At 36.1% G+C, this 19088-nt stretch overlaps 1 protein-coding gene across 23 annotated transcripts in view; it reads left to right on the top strand.

The window, feature by feature from the left end:
- The window catches only part of LOC141574800 (uncharacterized), a 72098-nt gene that overhangs the window by 41188 nt on the left and 11822 nt on the right, over positions 1-19088 (top strand). For 3 of the 23 annotated variants that reach the window (XR_012501963.1, XR_012501947.1, XR_012501964.1), the window contains 3 exons: positions 2303-3060; positions 10985-11087; positions 11945-12073. Coding sequence is in view for 5 of the 23 variants with exons in the window: in XM_074352081.1 (XP_074208182.1) it covers positions 2303-2438 (136 nt within the window). In the remaining 18 variants the exon portion in view is untranslated. The other 20 variants (XR_012501958.1, XR_012501956.1, XR_012501954.1 and 17 more) reach the window with 20 other exon arrangements.

The raw sequence follows: 19088 nt of genomic DNA, 5'->3' as shown, positions 1-19088 counted from the left end.
CAATAGATGTTTCTTTTGTAGATAGATATTTTACATTGCCTCAGCTTTTAAATTTAGAAAAAATTAATTATAATTAAATAAAAATTCAATTCCTCAGTAATGGTAGTCCCATTTCAAGTGTTCACTAGTCACATGCAGCCAATAGTTAATGTATTGGAAATTAAACTTTGAGAGTTGGTTATATACTTGGTTAAAATATTTTGATGACTTGAGACCAAAGATTATAGCCCTTTTAGCATTTTTTCTTTTTTTTTTTGATAATGTTAATGTCACAGGAGCAGTACAAAGAGGGCTTATGTATGACTCAAGAAACCTGGAATGAGCTGCTGAAAGCTACAGGGACACCTTGTTTTAGTTTTGCACTTTTCTTTATCGTGCTTTGCAGATATTGCATTTTTTTAAACAAATTAAAGGTTTGTGGCAACTATGTTAAGTAAGTCTGTTGGTGCCATTTTTCCAACAGCATTTGCTCACTTCATGTCTTTGTGTTACATTTTAGTAATTCTTGCAATATTTCAAAAATTTTCATTATATTATACTTGTGGTAATCTGTGATCAGTAATCCTTGATGTTACTATGGCAATTGTTTTGGGGTGCCAAAAACCACACCCATTTAAGATGGCAAACAATCGGTAAAGGCTGTGTGTTCTGGCTGCTCCACCAAATGGTCGTACCCCCATCTCTTTCCCTCTCTTCAGGCCTGCCTATTCCTTAATACAGAACAATATTTTAATCAGGGTAATTAATAACCCTACAGTGGTCCCAGTGTTCAAGTGAAAGTAAGAGTTACATGTCTTTCACTTTAAATCAAAAGCTAGAGACAATTAAGTGCAGTGAGGAAGACACGCTAAAGCTGAGTTAGGCTGAAAACTAGGCCTCTTGTGCAAATGAGCCAAATTGTGAGCAAAGGAAAGTTCTTGAAGGAAATTAACAGTGCTACTCTGTGAATACACAAATAATAAGAAAGTGAAACAGGCTAATTGCTGATACAGAGAAAGCTTTATTTTTCTAGATAAAAGATCTAAACAGCCACAGCATTCCCTTAATCCAAAACCTAATCTAGAGCAAGGCCCTAATTCTCTTTAATTCCCTGAAGGCTGAGAGAGGTGAGGAAGCTGCAGAAGAGAAGGCTGAAGCTAGCAGAGGTTGGCTGATGAGGTTTAAGGAAAGACACAATCTCCATAACACAAAAGTACAAGGGGAAACAATAAAGGCTGATGGAGAAAGTGCAGCAAGTCAGCCTCAAGATCTCAATAAGAGAATTCATTTCGGTGTCTACACTAAATGATAGATTTTCAGTGTTGATGAAACAGCCTTATATTGGAAGATGCCATCGAGGACTTTCATTCGGGTCTAAGATTGCTGGTGACTTTAAGTTGAAACCAGTACTTATTTACCATTCTGAAAACCATCAGGACCTGAAGAATTATGTTCAGTCTGCTCTCCTGTGCTCTATGAATGGAACAACAAAGCCTAGATGAGAGCACATCTATTGACAACATGGTTTATTGAATATTTTAAGCTCACAGTTGAGACTTCAGGAAAAAAAAAAAGATTACTTTTAAAATATTTTTGCTCATTGGCAATGAAACTGATCACCCAAGAGCTCTGATGGAGATTGGTGTTATGTGCCTGCTAACAAAACATATGTTCTTCAGTCCATGGAAAGACTGATTACAACTCTCAAGTCTTATTATTTAAGATATATTTTGCAAGGCTACAGCTGCCATAGGTAGAGATTCCTCTGATGAATCTGTGCCAAGAAAAGTGAAAACCTCCTGGAAAGGGTTCCCCATTCTAGATGCCATTAAGAACATTTGTGACTTGTGGGAAGAGGTCAAAGAATCAACATTAACAAGAGTTTGAAAGACATTGATTCCAATCCTCCTGGATGACTTTTTGAGGAGTTTAAACCTCCAGTGGAGGAATGAACTACAGATGTGGTGGAAATAGCAAGAGAATGAGAATCAGAAGTGGAGCAAGATGTGACTGAATTAGCTGCAATCTCAGAATAAAATGTGAATGGGTGAAGAGTTGCTCCTTATGGATAAACAAAGAAAGTGATTCTTGAGATGAAACCTACTCCTGGTGAAGATGTTATGAAGATTGTTGAAATGACCAAAATAATTTAGAACATTACATAAACTTGATAAAATTGCAGTAGGGTTTGAGGGAATTGAGTCCAGATTTGAAAAGTTTTACTGTGGATAGAGTGCTATGAAACAGCATTACACATTAGAGGGAAATCACTTGTAAAAGCAAGAGCCAACTGATGAAGGAAACTTCAATGTTTAATTTTTAGAAATTACCACAGCCACCTCAGCTTCCAGCAACCACCGCCCTGGTCAGTCAGCCGCCACCAAGATGGAGGCAAGACCCTCCACCAGCAGAAAGATTGCAGCTCACTGTCAGCTCAGTGGATGATTAGCATTTTCTAACAATAAAGTATTTTTTGATTAAGGTATGTATTTTTTTAGACATAATGCTATTGTGTACTTAACAGGCTATGGTATATTGTAACTATAACTTTATATGTACTAGGAAACCCCAAAACACCTGTGACTTGCTTTGTTGTGACATTGGCTTCATAGCGGTAGTCTGGAATTGAGCCTACAGTGTTTCCAAGGTATGCCTGTACTTGCATTGTCTTTGTGGCATGCCTCATAATTATGCAAAATTAAAAAAAAATTTCAAACATTGTTTATGGAAAAAGGCTATTTAGTAATCAAACATTTGGACACATGTATTATATTTGAAGTCATGGCTCATCCCCCATTATTCTCCAAGTATTCTGCAGGAGTACGTGGGGAGTGGGGGCATGTCTATATTCTAAACCTGCTTTCATCATTTCAGTGAAAGACCAAATGACAACAAAAGAGGGGAGTAATTTTGTTTAAGCGCTCTCTCACAAGTTACAATTTAAGAATATCTCATCTATAGAGCTCTATAGAGGTCTCATCAGGCTTACAACAGATCTTTAAATTAGGAAATTTAATTTCAGTTGACATGGACTGTGGAAAGAAGTTAATGGAGTTCAAGTATTTAATATTCTGAGTTTGGGTAAGTATGAAAATGTTTTGTTATGCATACCTCAACTGCTTTGTGTTTTTTAAAGCTAGAAGTCTCTCAACTAGTTATAGCACCAGCCTTTCTCTCTCTCTCTCTTTCTTTTCTGCTTTTTATTTTGTCTTCTTTTCTTTCTTTCGCTGTTGTCCTTTCAGCAAGCCAAGCAGTAAGTTCTCCATGTTTCTGATTTCCCCAAAATAAATGTAAATAGTTATTCCATTCTCAGTCATGATCTGTGAATAGAGGGGGATGTCTAAAGACCTGTTTTAAAAATCATAGGAGCAAGTCTATGAATAAAAAAAGGAATTGAAACTTGTCAACTAGAGAATTTCTCTACTAGACTGTTTCGAAATGCATTCTGTAGGAGTAGTCACTAGAGATGGTCCTTTAAGAAAGGTTTCTGTGATTAAGTTTGAAGAAACACTGTGTACCATAATAGTGGCCTATTGATGAGTCATAATGCACAATAGTATGTTAAAGATTCTGAGACATCTTACAAGAAAGAAACTTGTAAAAGCTTGTTTATCTTTTGTTTCTTAAACTTCTAGGACAGTGGAATTCTTTTTTTATTTGTCATATCTGTTGTATGAGGAATGCTGCCCTCTAGAGGCATATATATATATATATATATTTTTTTTTGGTTGGGGGAGAAAACTTTCTTATATATTATCTGTCTAACATGAGAAAAAGGACAAATCTCATAGACTAAATTCCAGAAATTTAATGTAATTGTATATTTTTCATTTTTTAAAGTTTTCTTTTAAAAAATCTGAGACAAGAAAAATACATAAAGCAACGGTGAGAAGAGAAAGCAGTAAGACCTACTGGTACCATCTAAGTAAGAGCTGGTTAACATTTTCAAATCAGGAGTTCTTAGAAAAAATAAAAAGAACTCTATCTCTAATGTCCAAATGTCTTTAGTTGGTTCTCCCAATTTTCAAGAAATACATTATTTTTCTACACATATTTTCCTTTTCTGCAAGTTTACTTAAATGATTTTTATAAAGCTAATACTACACAGATGCCAAAATTGGAGAGACGGTACTCCCACAAACTTCACACATTACTTTTATTTTACAAACACTTACATAGAGCTTACATAGTACAGTGAGATAATGGCACAGAACAGAGGTAGAAATTAACAAAACAGAACAGTGTCTAGGAAAGGATCCATATAAAATGGAGTTTTGCATGCAACACAGTTGGCAATTGAAATAGTGAGGAATGGCAGATTATGCAATATATTTTGGGATAAATGATTAGGAATAGCCCATAAAAATGAAAATATTAATTTAAAACAAGTACGATTTCTAAAATAAAGGAATTACAAGACAAAAGATAGCAAGACGATGAGCACAGGACTGTAAAGAAATGGAAATGTTGCAAGCATAAAAATATGCTCAGTTGCAGTCACCAGATACACTGCAAATTAACCCAACCAGATACCAGCATCCTATCAAATTAGCAAAAAAAAAAAAATTAAATTGATAATCAATGCTCAGAAAGTTGAAAAGAAACAGGTAATTTAATCTCTGCTGGAGGGACTACTGGTACAGCTTTACAGGAGGACAATCTATTAATATAAAAATAAACATATACTACAAACTGGTGATTCCATTTCTCAGTGTCTACCCTAGAGAAATAGTTTTTTTTTTCTTTTACAAATTGCTCTGCACCAATTTGTAAGAGAAAAATGGAAAAATCTAAATATATATCACCAAGAAATATATATATAGTCTTGGATATATATCCCTCCACTGTGGAATATTTTGCAATGATTCAAAGGAGATATACATGTATAATATATATAGAGAAAGACAAGGAAACACAATCAAGACATTAAGTGGGGAAAAATAAGTTCAAGAACATACATTCTTCCTATTATTCATGTAAAAGTGGAAAAGAAAATGATTCCTACATATTCCACATAGACCCATCTATACACACACACATACAGAGATACAGACAGACGTACATAAATATGTTGGAAAAGCACTGGTAGGAAAACTGACAAGCAATCATTACCTGCAGGAAAGAATCCGTGACTGGTAGAAGGAAGTCAAGGAAAATATCAATATATTCATTTATTATTTTTTCTGCAACATTTAATTAGAAATATTTGCAAATACATAGAAAGGTTAGAAGAAATGTAAGTGAACATCCATAAACCCACCTAGATTCTACAGTAGTCTATTATATTTATTTTATATCTATTCACCATCTGTTTTTAATGCATTTCATGTTGCAGATGTCCATACACTTTACCCCTAAACACTCCATGCATATTAACTAAAATTGAGAAAGCAAATTATATTCAGTGAAATACACAAACCTCCAGTGTACCATTACTTGAGTTCAACCTATATGATCCAAGCCACTGTCAAGATAGAGAACATTAACATCACCCTATAAATCTCTCTCATGTCCCTACGCTGTCAATCCCCACACCCACCATTCTACAGGCAGACATAATTTTGAACTTTCTTCAAGCACAGATAAGTATTGCTTATTTTATAATTTCATAAAAATGAAACTATATAGTAATGTTCTCATAAATAAAATAGTGAAATGCTAGTTTACATATTGTTTATGGCCACTTTCAAGCTACTAATAGCAGTGTCGAGGAGCTGCAACAGTCTATGGCTAGCAAAGCCTAAAATACAATCTGGTCCTTTAAAGAAAAAGTTTGCAGCCTCCTGTTCAAAAGCATTTATATAGGCTTTTTCATTGCAAACTGACACCTGAAACTATCTTATGCAACTTTTCCCTTATAGAGGAAACTAAGACCAAGAGATTTTAAATGACTTATCTAAGCTTAGGTGGAAATGTAGAACTCAAATTTAGGTCTGTATTCTGAGTCCTAGTCTGATCATCTTCTCAATATACCGGTAAATTTCTACAACTTATCAAGTAAAAATATATATGCCCACAGGCTCACTTTGACTCTCATGCCCTAACTGTAAACTTCAAAATGAGTTAGAAGTTTAGCGGAACAGAATCATGGTGAGCTAAGGGAAATTTCACCTTTATGAACAAGTTTTTCCACAAAGAAGACTTTCATAGTGTGGAGCTAAACCAATGAATCCACAGTACTCTCAACTTAGGTGGATCACAGGTGGCAACTGATTAAGTGACAATTTCTTCATCAAAAAAATAGCAAGTGCTTATTATTTGCTGGGTGCTGTAGGGATATAAAGTCCTGCTGTGAGAACATCCAGTGAGTAGGAGCAGTGCATAGAAAAAACTATCATCCAGTGTACATAGTTTTAGGTGTTAGAGGTGATAAGTGTGGTATTTTCATCTGGGCATGCCAGAGAAGGCTTATGATGGAGCTGGAACTGAAGAGTTTATGACGTAGAGGATGAAGGGTGTGGGAGAGGGAATGAACAGGGCACCCCAGACCAGCGGGCCTCAGATACACCTATCTGGCTGTGACAGGAGGTATACCAGGAATATGGTGTAAAATGGCAGGTTATGAGGTTGGAAACAGTTCTAAGCCAAAATGTAATGCACCCAGAATGCCAGGCTATCTGGAACTTACGTAAACATTCTGAAAGCAGCGGGAATACAAATAGTTTTGGGGTACAGGGAAGTAGCATGAGCAAAACTACAGCCTTAGAAATAATCTGAGAAATACTGGTTTAGGTCTGTCAGCCGCGGGAGGCTGGAGAGGGATGAGAGGAGGTGAGCTGCCCAAGTGGAAAAATGCACAAGGAGCTGACATGATGCGTGAGGAGCTGACATGGAGCAAAACAGCAGTTTATCGCAGTACAAGCGGGTGAAGCGCGTCCTCGGGCGTATGCGCTTGTCTTTTTATTATGCCCGCGCATGCGTATAGTTCATAATACTTTCTCATGCTATTGGCACATGCATACATTTACTTCCCACCTCACACACATGCAAGTTATTGTGAACTTTGACCTTGTTCCCATGGCCTACTCACTTAAGACTGTCGACAAGGTCACGACAATTCCAAATGATACTTGGATCTTTCTAGAGGTGCACCAGTATTTAAGAGCCCACGGTCTCCAGTCAAAAAACACTGCACTGTTTTTAAACAGCAGATAATAGCTGAAAGCCAAGGGTCTATTTAAACTTGGAACAATTTTGAAAGAAAGTTACAAAAGATCTTCATCTGGTGCTTAAGTTGTACAATCAGAGAATTCACATGAAAAGGCACTGCCAGGTCCTGATAAAGAGGGGAAGAACTGGTAGGAATGTTAAGGGCTATGCAATTTGCAACAGGTGGTTAGCATTGCAGAGCTAGGAAAGTCAAGCCCCCGAGGCTCCCTGTGAATGTGCACCTTCACAAGGCATTGGAGGAAGGGGTCAGATGGGAGAGTGGTGAGCAGGTCAGAGACAATTCATTCCTGAACTGACGGTGGTAGGGTGTGCCTCATAGAGGTATTCAGGAGATGTTATGGGAAATAAAACTGGCATGATCTGGCCAGGTTCAGAGCCCAGATGACAGCAGTGATAGTCACAGTCTTCAAAAACTACAAATACAGGAGCAACTCAGAACTTCAGTGAAGGAAGGGGAAAGAGCCCCGCTTAATCAGTTAATCATATAAGATACTTGAGTTATCTAAGCCTCACTCTCAGGTTTATGGGATATGCAAGAAGCAACTGCAATCTGAGATGATAATCAAGAAGTAAAATTTGTCAATAATCTTTGCAATTGTTTTAAGATGAAGATGAAGAGAAAACAAGGCCCAAAAGAGCACCTGGGAAATACATATTCAGGAAACAAGAGAACCAGGAAAGGAATGGCTAGAGAAGTGTGGAGTGGGGGTAAGGGCGGCTTTTTATGGGCCAGATACTGCCAGCTGGTCAGAAACCACCAAAAGAAAAGTACCTCATTCTGTACACAAGGGCCAATTCCTTACCCTGGTATTAGCAAAATACTAAGAGGAAATCATAAATAAGGGCCAGCTCCACAAATGTCTCAACAACAAATTTTAAACAGATATGGGGAGGTTGTTAGGTTAGAGAATTCTTTTCAAACATATTTTTAGCTAACAGAACCGTGTAGGGAGAGGATGAGACTCTTAACTTCCATTGAGTCTGAGGGTAGGTAAGTTAAAAAATAATCAGAAGCCTGTATGAAGTTCTCATAAGAGCCATATAAGTAGCTGAATAGGGCAATAAAGCAGGACACAGCAGAGCTGGGAAACAACTCCGGTTCTGTTATCCTAATCAGAGGCACCACCCAGGCATGTTAAGCTCAGCTGAGTCTCCCATGAGAAAGTTAAGGGGAGGCTTCTTCTGAACACTGAACTATGAAAACCAATTCGTGCTGTACTCAAAAGAAAAAAAGAAAGGAAAATGCCCAAATACTGGGTGAACCTTTATGCTATTAAATGCCAATACCATCAAAGACATTAAAAATAATGTAGAAGACTAATTACAGCTAATTAGACTGGGGACATTTCATAATACTGCTCACTTATCCAACCAATGTTTATTATGTCCCTACTAAGTGCCAGGCCCCAGACTAGGTGTTAGGGAGTTGTGAATAAGAAGTTTATGTCTAGTAAACAGGCAACAATAATACTATATGAAGTGACAAATGCTATGGTGGAAAAAGGTATCACAGGGTACACTGAAGCACTTGACCCAGTCTTAAGGAGGTCAAAGGGGAGTTCAAAAACATTTCCCAGAGATCAGGCTCTGAAACCTGATGTCTGACTAGCCAGGCCACGTTGAAGGAAGGAGACACTCAAAAGCTAGGAAACCAGCCCAGAAGGGGTGGGAGAGAACTACGTAGGACAGTAAGGCGACAGGAGAGAAATACACCAATGTGCCTGCAAACAGTTTGTAGGTCACACTAAGAGCCCCAGGGGAGAGTAAAGATTTACATGAAGAGGTGCCTATAAAACATCCAGTTGAAAATTTCTGACAGGCATTTAGAAGAATATAAAAGAGCCTTAGGGACTAGAGATGCAGATTTGTATCCCAACATAGAGACAGTAACTAAAGCCACAAGAACACCAAAGTTCTAGCGGGAAGTGCGGACAGTCTCCACACTGAGTGGTGATGGAGAGGCCCAGGGAGACTCCCAACGCATCAACCTGTAAGAAGGTGGCAGAAGGAAAAAAAATCATTCCCCTTACACATTAAGTGATAAGACTAGGAATCTAGCTGAATATACATACATATATATATATATATTTCTTTCCCTTGACTTTATTTTTTTGGTCAGTTAAGCTTTTCTAAAATTATACTGTTAAAATTTGTCAATTTCTAGTGATTAGCATGTTTCAGTCATATATATACACAAATATATTCATTTCACACTTTTCATTATAGATTACTACAAGATATTGAGTATATTTCCCTGTGCTATACAGAAGAAATTTGTTTTTTTAATCTATTTTTATATATAGTAGTTAATGTTTACATATCTCAAACTCTCATTTTGTCCCTTCCCATCCCCTTTCCCCCAGTAACCATAAGACTGTTTATTATGTCTGCAAGTCTCTTTCTGTCTTGTAGATGAGTCCATCAGTGACTTTTTTTTAGATTCCACATATGAGTGATATTATATGGTATTTTTCTTTCTCATTCTGACTTCCTTTACTTAGACTGATGATCTCCAAGTCCATCCATGTTGCTGCAAATGACATTATTTTATTCTTTTACATGGCTGAGTAGTATTTCATTATATAATTATACCACAGCTTGTTTATTCAGCTATCTTTTGATGGACATTTTAGGTTGCTTATAGTAAATAGTGCTGCTATGAACATTGGGGTGCATGTGTCTTTTTGAATTAGATTTCCCTCCAGATGTATGCCCAGGAGTGGGATTGTTGGGTCATAGGTTAGGTCTGTTTTTAGTTTTTTAAGGAATCTCCATACTGCTTTTCATAATAGCTGCAACAAACTACATTCCCACCAGCACTGTAGGAGGGTTCCCTTTTTTCCACACTCTCTCCAGCATTTATCATTTGTGGACTTTTTAATTATGACCATTCTGATTGGTGTGAGGTGATACCTCATTGTAGTTTTAATTTGCATTTCTCTGATAATTAGCGATACTGAGCATTTCTTCATGTGCCTATTGGCCATTTGTTTGTCTTCATAGGAGAATTACTTCTTTAGGTCTTCTGTCCATTTTTGGATAGGACTGTTTGTTTTTTTGTTATTAAGTTGTATCAGCTTTTTTTTTTTAACATTCTGGGAATTTAGCCCTTGTCAGTTTCATCATTTGCAAATATTTTCTCCCATTCTATAGGTTGTCATTTTGTTTTGTGTATTGTTTTCTTTGCTGTGCAAAGATTATAAGTTCAATTAGGTCTCATTTGTTTATTTTTGCTTTTATTTCTATTGCCTGGGTTTACTGCCCTAGGAGAATATTGCTAAGATTTATTTCAGAGAATGTTTTGCCTATGTTTTCTTCTAGGAGTTTTTTTTTAATTGAATTACAGTTAGTTTACAATGTTGTGTCAATTTCTGGTATACAGCATATTGCTTCAGTCTAGCTGTATATTTAAAAAATTTATTTATACATTAAAATATTGCACATAGGAAAATGTTAACAGTGATTACTTTAAGTGATTAAAGATTACAAGTTTTACTTCAAAATAAATGTAATAAATGCATAATTAGAAAATAATTAATTTATTTTTGAAAGTTAAAATGTTTTTTCTTCTATTACAAAAGCAATGTTAAATGGTCCTTAAACAAACATGATGATAAATCATGGTAAATTTGTTACTAAAGATAGGAGGGTTTTTAAACTTCTTTGAATACAGCTGATTTAATTCTGTAGATCTTTATTCAAAAATGAATTTCAAAGAAATCAAATTATTTCAAGAGTGAAGGGAGGAGCTCTTTAACATAGTAAAGCACATACTACAGTTATTGCAAAGGTACTGGAAGGCCCCCCCACACACTCTCTCCCTCCCTTCCACCAGCAATAAAGGAAGTGCTGCCCCCTGGTGGAGGACGGCTCAGTAAGCCTATGCGGCTTCCACTGCCAAGCCCACGACTGACCTTCATTTCCAGCCTGCGCACAGGGTAAGGCAAGTCCTGTTACTTTCCCAACAGCACACATTTATGTAAAGTATCTCCAATATGTCACCTCACAGGACAAAGAGCATCCTAGAAAACTGGGAGAATACACATATTTGCCTTCTCCTCTACAGTCAGACACCCAAGATAGGATGGAGTCTGATCTCCGAGGCAGACAGCATTATCTGAGGTATGACCTAGAAAGGGAAAAAGTGACTGAAAAAAAAATGTCACTTCATGGACCTACAATAAAACAGATGCACATGAACAAAGTGGAGATGTTAATAGTTTTGATCCAGAATTCTGACCTTGCTTGGAACCAGTAACTTGAGTTTTCAGTTAATATTAACATAAAGTGTCTATTGACAGATAACCTTAAGATAATGACAAGTGGTCGTGGTCACTAAATGACACCATGTCATGACATAATTTGAAGAGTAAAGAAAAGTTCTGTCCATAGAGGTAATTGAAAGGCCAAGGATTCTATTACTGAGTGAGTGAATTTTGATAGATCAGATCTGTGGGTTCAATGTTCACATATATGAAATGAAGGCACAAGATTAGTTTAGTAACTTTCAAGCTTTTTTTTTTTTTTTTTTTACTGTGAGTCATAGTAAGACATTTTACAGCAGGGTATCTGAATACACAAAACACAGGTAAGTTTCATGGAACACCATTATCTCTTAAACTTAGGAAGAATAATGTTCATGGAAAGAGAGACAAATGAGATTAAAGCAATTGAACTTTGAAGCAGAAGGGAGATGATTAAAAGAGCAAGATTCTGGAGGAGACATGGGGTAGACAAAAATCAAAAGGACTGATATTAGTCTTGGGAATGATAGGGATCACTTTTTTCTTCACAGACAGGAAGGACGGAAGGAGGAATCAAGAAACAAAAGCCTTTTGAGATTGAGAGGTAGAAAATTGACAGAAGCCTAGCTCTGAAATCTTCAGTCATCTCAATGAGGAGAGTAAAACACTTACTGAGCAGCGTAAGCTCTAGTTGTTAAATAAACATTTTATTTTATGTAGGACTGTTTAACTTTGATTCCTATTTTGTTTTATCACAGTGGAAATTTAATAACTTTCAATATTCATAACTTTTAGTAACTTACTTTACCAGAGTTAAAATTTGATTAGGATTTGACATTCTTAAAGTATTAGTGATGTCTTAGACACATTACAGAAAAAGATTTAAATGAAGAAGCCAACTTAGTAAAGTGTATTCCCTGTGGCCAATATTGGTTAATATTGTTTTCTCCTTAATAATTTGACATTTTCATAAGGAAAATAATCTCAAGTATGCTACCTATAGACTAATTCTAAGGGAAAAACCTGTATTATTATTGTAATGAATGTCATCTGCCTTGTGGAATTAAAAAAAAATTTAAACTGACTCAAAATATTTTTTTAATATATAGTATATACAAGAATTTACATTTAATTTAGAATAATTTTGAGAATTTTGAGATCACATATTCTACTTCTATTAATATAATCTGTATTTTAAAATGTTATTTTCTAGTTTTTATTTATTTCAAATATTTCACTCCAACTCTTTCTTATTTCTTAAAGTAAAAATAAAAATGAGCAATGATTTGCTTTGACAAAGTAATTCTTAAGGGTTTAGCAGCAATTAAGTTTATTTAACCTCTCAGTTTAGATTGGTTTTACTCTGTAACAGCAAATACTGAAGAAATTAGACTAGGTCTGAATAAAGCTGGTGGTGAAACTGAGTTTTCTACAATACAATAATGCAGGCAGTTCTCTTGTAAAACAATATATGTGTCTCTAGAAAAAACCTAAAGTTCTGCAAAATCATACCCTAAAAATACAGAGAAGCCACTCAGAACTATGCAGCTTTGTAATCTCTGTACTAGCAAAACTGGTAAGTGTTCTCATAAAATTCTACTATAGTTGAACATTTGCACCCAATATCAGTTAGTATTCTCCTTTGAAATGTAAGTCCACAAGGGCATTCAATTCTGTTAAAGATAAATTGTCAAAATTAAAAATTCTGATCCAGGATGTAGCCTTTCTTCTTTAGATACTACCCTCTTTTTTTTTTTTTTTTTTTGAGTAAACATGGGGAAACATTTTCATGGTTTATTTGTGTTCGCAGCTCAGCCAGGTAGTCTAACATTGTAGAAATCCTAGTAGTTCTTGAAGCCATTAACTGGCCTCTGTTTGCCCTCTTCCAAAGGATTGTCAGGTATTTTCCTTAAGGTCATCATATATTGCTAAGACTCTGTGAGAAAGCTCATCCCTCAAGGCTTTGAAACATTGTTATGCTGGAGACAATTATTTCTGGACCAATGTGACTTTCACATTATACTGACCTTATCCCTTAATGATGAATGAACTGATTCTCACTACAGAAGTGTGTTATGTAGAAAAAAAAGTAGACAGTAGTCTCTAGCTGTCCCATTGCTATGTCATGATTCATGTAGTGGACAGTATTTGTGCACATTCATGTTTATATATACATAGTACCATGTAGTAAAGGAAAAGAGCTTTGGGATTTGGCTGACTTGGCCAGTGGAATCAAATTTAGGTGAATGAGTTTTGGTTATGTGAAGTAAATACTAATTATCTGGTAGGATTCTTTTGGTGATTGAGATAATTTATATAAAACATCTAGCACAGTGATGGGCATATTGCAGAAACTCAACAAGTGTTATTTCATTTTCTAGTGATGAATCTTAAGGCTAAAAATACTAAGTGACTAGCTACCCCTGTACATAGCAAAAGTCAGATTCACTATGTAATTCTTATGAGAAATTCCTATACACACATACATAACTGTAGGTTCATAGATAAATGCAGATTCTCCTACAGATTTAAGGTTTATTATTCCCTTAATTGATTAACGTTTCACTAGTTCATATCCTTTTCTATCCAGATATTAAGGCTGATAATGATAAAAAAAATTGGTAGGGAAGCTCTCTCCTTGATGTAACTTCCTATACTAATTAGAATAGGACGCTGTACTAAGGTTGTGTCAGCAGTTTAACTCATGCCTGTTTGCACTTTTCCAGTAGACTATAAAATGTTTCCCTAGCTGCCTGATAATAGTCTGACATTGGCAAATTCATTGCTTCCTTTTTAAAAAAATGGCATCTCCCCCGGTCAAAATAAAATATAGCAGGTTGCTTGTTTTATGTTACTGCATTATGTTGATTGTGTGAGTCTTCCTTTAGAGTAATTTATAAATGAATATGAAATTCATTAATGTGAAGTTAACACATTTCTATTTTTTTCAGTAAAATTTCTTCATGTTAAGATGGTCAGTATTTTATTCTTTTATTTATAGATAAAATTATAGCAACAAAAATTATTTTCTTTTCCCCAACTTTCCACCTTTTAGTATAAAAAGGAAAGAATATCTTCTTTGTTTCTATAACAGGTTTGTTTACAGTATCTGCGGTTATTTACCTCACAGCACCGTTTGCAGTAACATTGCAGATTCTGCATGCTCTAGATTTTAAGATGTGCTGTATGAGTTTGTAGTTGTTGTAATTTTGTTGTTTTATGTTTTGAAATGTTAAGAATTAGAACTCACAGAATTTGACATCCCAAGTTTTCATTAGGTTTTTGAGCTGTTATGAATATTAAAAGTTATAATTAGGGATCTAAATTTGCATGTATTAAGTGATTAATTTTGAAATCATATTACACACAATAACATTTGTTTAGAGTCAATCGATATGTTTGATCAAATTTAAGAGGCATGAGATACACATTTATTTTAACTATAAGAAAGAAAAAAATGCTACTCTTTAAATTATGGCATCTCATCAATTTCTGAGAAGCTGAGACATGAAAACAAATATGTGCCTTTAGACTCAATGAAATATTTCAGGTGTGTATTTAGACTTGAGGGCTCTTCTTTGGCGAGGAGCAGATTTTGTGTTGCTGGTTTTTGAAAACCCTGCTCAATACTATGTATCTGCACAGCTATGCTGGTTCTTCTTGTTCATTCATTTGTTCCCTCCTTTAGTATTTATTGAGTGTCCTTCAGGTGCAAAGCTATGTCATGTTTCTAGTCACACAAGATTTCTTCTCTTGGAACTTCTTTTATATATCTGGAATATAACACAAAACCAAGTAATTGTTTGATGGTACAACATAGTACTTATGTGTCCATCTAGATTCCAAACTACCATAAAGATTGCTCTTTTTCACATATTATGTATCTGCTTCATTTCCTAGCACATAATTTGTAATTCATTGTAACTTCTTGATTAATAGAAATTTGTTTATAATGATAAGAAAAAAGTGTAGTGGGTACACCTGAAAATGATGTCTGTATGATTATGCTTTAATATAATCAGTATTGAATTTTAGAAAAATGGAATAAATAATTTAACTGTAAAATGAGATACCAAAGATTTCTTCAAATAGCTAATGACTTTTCTGGATTTCTTTGACATTCCAAGAAATCTAGAAAAGCCCAGTGATCTGGCAGCTGTGGCTTATTACCCAGCTGCACAAGTGAATTACTGCTTTGAACACTGTGGAATCGTGGAATGAAGAGGTGTCTAGGGGTTCTATTGCTTGGGTAGACTGCCCTAGGAGGACATTGCTATGATTTATGTCAGAGAATGTTTTGCCTAGGTTTTCTTCTAGGAGATTTACATTTTCTTGTCTTATATTTAATTCTATAAGTCATTTTGAGTTTATTTTTGTGTAAAGTGTGTGGGAGTTGTTCTAACTTCATTGATTTACATGCTGCTGTCCAGTGTTCCCAGCACCATTTGTTGAAGAGAATGTCTTTACTCACTGTATTTTCTTGCCTATCTGTGTCAAAGACTAATTGACTGTAGGTCTGTGGGTTTATTTCTGGGCTTTCTAGTCTGTTCCACTGATCCATATGCCTGTATTTATGTCAATACCTTTCTGTTCTGGTGACTGTAGTTCTGTAGTTTTGTCTGAAGTCTGGGAGGGTTATTCCTCCAGCTTCATTCTTTTTCTTCAATATTGCTTTGGCAATTCTGGGTCTTTTGTGATTCCATATAAATTTAAGATTATTTGTTCAAATTCTATAAAAAGTGTCCTGTGTAATCTGATAGAGATCACATTAAATCTGTAGATTGCTTTGGGCAGTATGACCATTTTAACAATATTGATTCTTCCAATCCAGGAGCATGGGGTATCTTTCCATTTCTTAGAAACTTCTTTAATTTCCTTCATCAATGTTTTATAGTTCTCCATTGAATTTTATTAAGTGCATTTTCTGCATCTATTGAGATTATCATGTGGTTTTAGTCCTTTCTCTTGTTGTGAAGTATCACATTGATTTGCATGTGTTGAACCACACTTGTGTTCCTGGGATGAACCCCACTTGATCATGATGTATGATCTTTTTTATGTGCTGTTGCATTCTATTTGCTAGTATTTTCTTGAGGATTTTTTGCATCTATGTTCTTCTGTGATGTTGGTCTTTAATTCTCTTTTTTGGTGGTGTCTTTGCTTGTTTTTGGTATCAGACTGATGGTGGCTTCACAGAATGAGTTTGGGAGTATTCCCTCCTGCTTGTTTTCTTTCTATCAGCTTTACAATGTTCTGGAAAGCACAAGAAGAAAATATGGTTAAGTGGCATAAGGCTGTGACTATGGTAATTCCACCTAATGAGTATTTTTCCCAACAACATAAATTCTTTTGTAACAAAAAGGGAGGGAAAGTGATTGCTTTAAGAAGTAAGATGTGAAAGGCTACTCTACCACACACATTTCTTGTCAGTCACACAGAAGTTGTCAAATAATTATCCCCTGCCACTCAGAAAAAGGTAATATTGTGAGAACACACTGTCCACAGAACCCCCCGTCCACTTCAGCATAGGCATCAATTTTTCTGCCCTGCTCACTGAGGACACCCAGCCGTGGCTACAGGAAAGAGCCCTGATGCCCAAGCACCATCACATCCCATGACAGGACCCATTGCCTTCCCCTGAAGGGGCAGAGAAACTCAGAAAGCCCCCAAAGCCTGGGCGGATGGCCTTAGTAGTGTTCGTTTTTCAAGGCTCCGAGCCCCAACCTATGTTTTTTGCATCCAAAAAGAGGCTGTATTAACAGATACATACCATTATATATAAAATAGATAAGCACAAGGACCTACTGTATATCACAAGGAACTATATTCAATTACTTGTATTAACCTACAGTGGAAAAGAATCTGAAAAAGAAAAAAATATATATACTGAATCACCCTGCTGTACACCTGAAACTAACACAACATTGTAAATCAAATATACATCAATAAAATGTTCTGAAAATACAGCTCTAAAGAGCAATAGAGTCATGGTGTGTGCTGCCAGGCCCAGTGAAGGAATTTTGAGAGGTGAATGCTTTAAAAAATAATTCCTAATACCCTGAGATAACTATTTCCAGGATGGTGCAATTTTACCTTTAAAAAGGGAAAGAAAAAAAACAAAAACAAAAATCTCAGATATCACCGTCCTGGAATTAACCAGCACACAATTAAATTTTGGAAAACAAAACACAAAACAGTAATGCAGTCATTCATCAAATTCACAAAGGAAAACCGAAAATGCCAGCTCCTCACTGAGCTTGATTTCAGACAGAAGGTTGGTAAAGGTTACAGCATGAAAACGTAATTCTAATAATTAAACAAAACTTCATAAAATGAACAGGACTGGCAAAAATATGTTTCTGGTAAATCAACTCAGGGGATGTCCAAATTTAATGCAAACAACTCATGTAATTTTAAATTTTCCAGAAGCCTCCCCAACTTTTTTAAAGAAGTAAAAAAAAAAAAAATGGAATTGATTTTAGCAATATATTTATATTTAATCCAATAGAGCCAAAATATTATCATTGCTGCGTATAATCAACAGAAAAAAATATGAGATATTTCACATGGTTTTATTCATACTAGACCTTCAAAATCTGAGTGTATTTTACACGTACCATGCATCTCAACTTCAGCTGACTATGTATCAAGCAAGCAATAGTTACATGTGGCTAGCGGCTGCCACTTTGCTTTTCTGTGATTTTTTTGTTTTTGTTTTGTTTGTTTGGGAGGGTAATTAGGTTTTTATTGATTTATATTTAATGGAGGTACTGGAGAGTGAACCCAGGACTTCGTGCACTCTGAGCACATGTTCTATCTCTTAGCAATACCCTCCCCCCTAGCAGCTGCCACTTTGGACAGGGCAGATCTCAATGGATACTTTGCACTTATTTGTAAGTCCAAGTCTTCTCAAAAAAGAATCCCAATGGCAACCTCTTAAATGGATGCATTCAGAAAATATAATTTCAAATACAGTTTTTAAGTTTTTCCACTCCACCAAGGATGCTCTCTACTGTGATAATCAAGCAGGTGGTTTCCCTATCCCTCACGGAGTCCCTGAAAGCAACAGGTAATGGGAGCAGAATGGGAGACTTCTGAACTCTCTGTGCCTTTGAGGATCCCTTTGGAGAAAAGAGACATTTTACTTCTGTTCCAGTCTCTTCACCTCCCCAGAAGAGCGTCTTCATTACATCACCATGTCATTTCTTTCCTCGAATCCACCTCTCATTCAACTGCTGTCGGTTTTAGTCTCCCCAGAAAAAAAACCAGGGGTACTCCCCTATTTTTAACACATCACCAAGCCTCAGTGTGTCCTTCTACAAAAATATCCCACTACTTTTCCTCACCCTGACTGGCTTCTCCACACCCAGTCTCTTGTAGTCTACATGTGAACTAAGATTTAAGAATAACCCCACCTCCCAGCCCTGACACATACACCCTCACTGCTGTTCATGGCCTGTTCCCACTTTCTCAGACAGTGACCTTCATCTCCCCCACACCTGTGGTCCTGGTTGTTCATGGACCTGGGAATCTACCTTTGTGGGACTGTGGAATTCTGTTCATGCTAGTTCCATTCCAGGCCATTTGGTTCTAGGCACATGTCCCAGGAAACCATTTCCAGTGATTCTGGACTCCCTGACCCCACCTTTCCTTGGAGCACATGCTCATCAACAGCACCCCACCAACCCTACCCTC

The sequence above is a fragment of the Camelus bactrianus genome, chromosome 23 (genome assembly GCF_048773025.1).
Source record: "Camelus bactrianus isolate YW-2024 breed Bactrian camel chromosome 23, ASM4877302v1, whole genome shotgun sequence".
Classification (NCBI taxonomy): domain Eukaryota; kingdom Metazoa; phylum Chordata; class Mammalia; order Artiodactyla; family Camelidae; genus Camelus; species Camelus bactrianus.
Note: the sequence above shows the minus strand (reverse complement) of the source record. Positions and strands in the feature narration are given on the sequence as shown.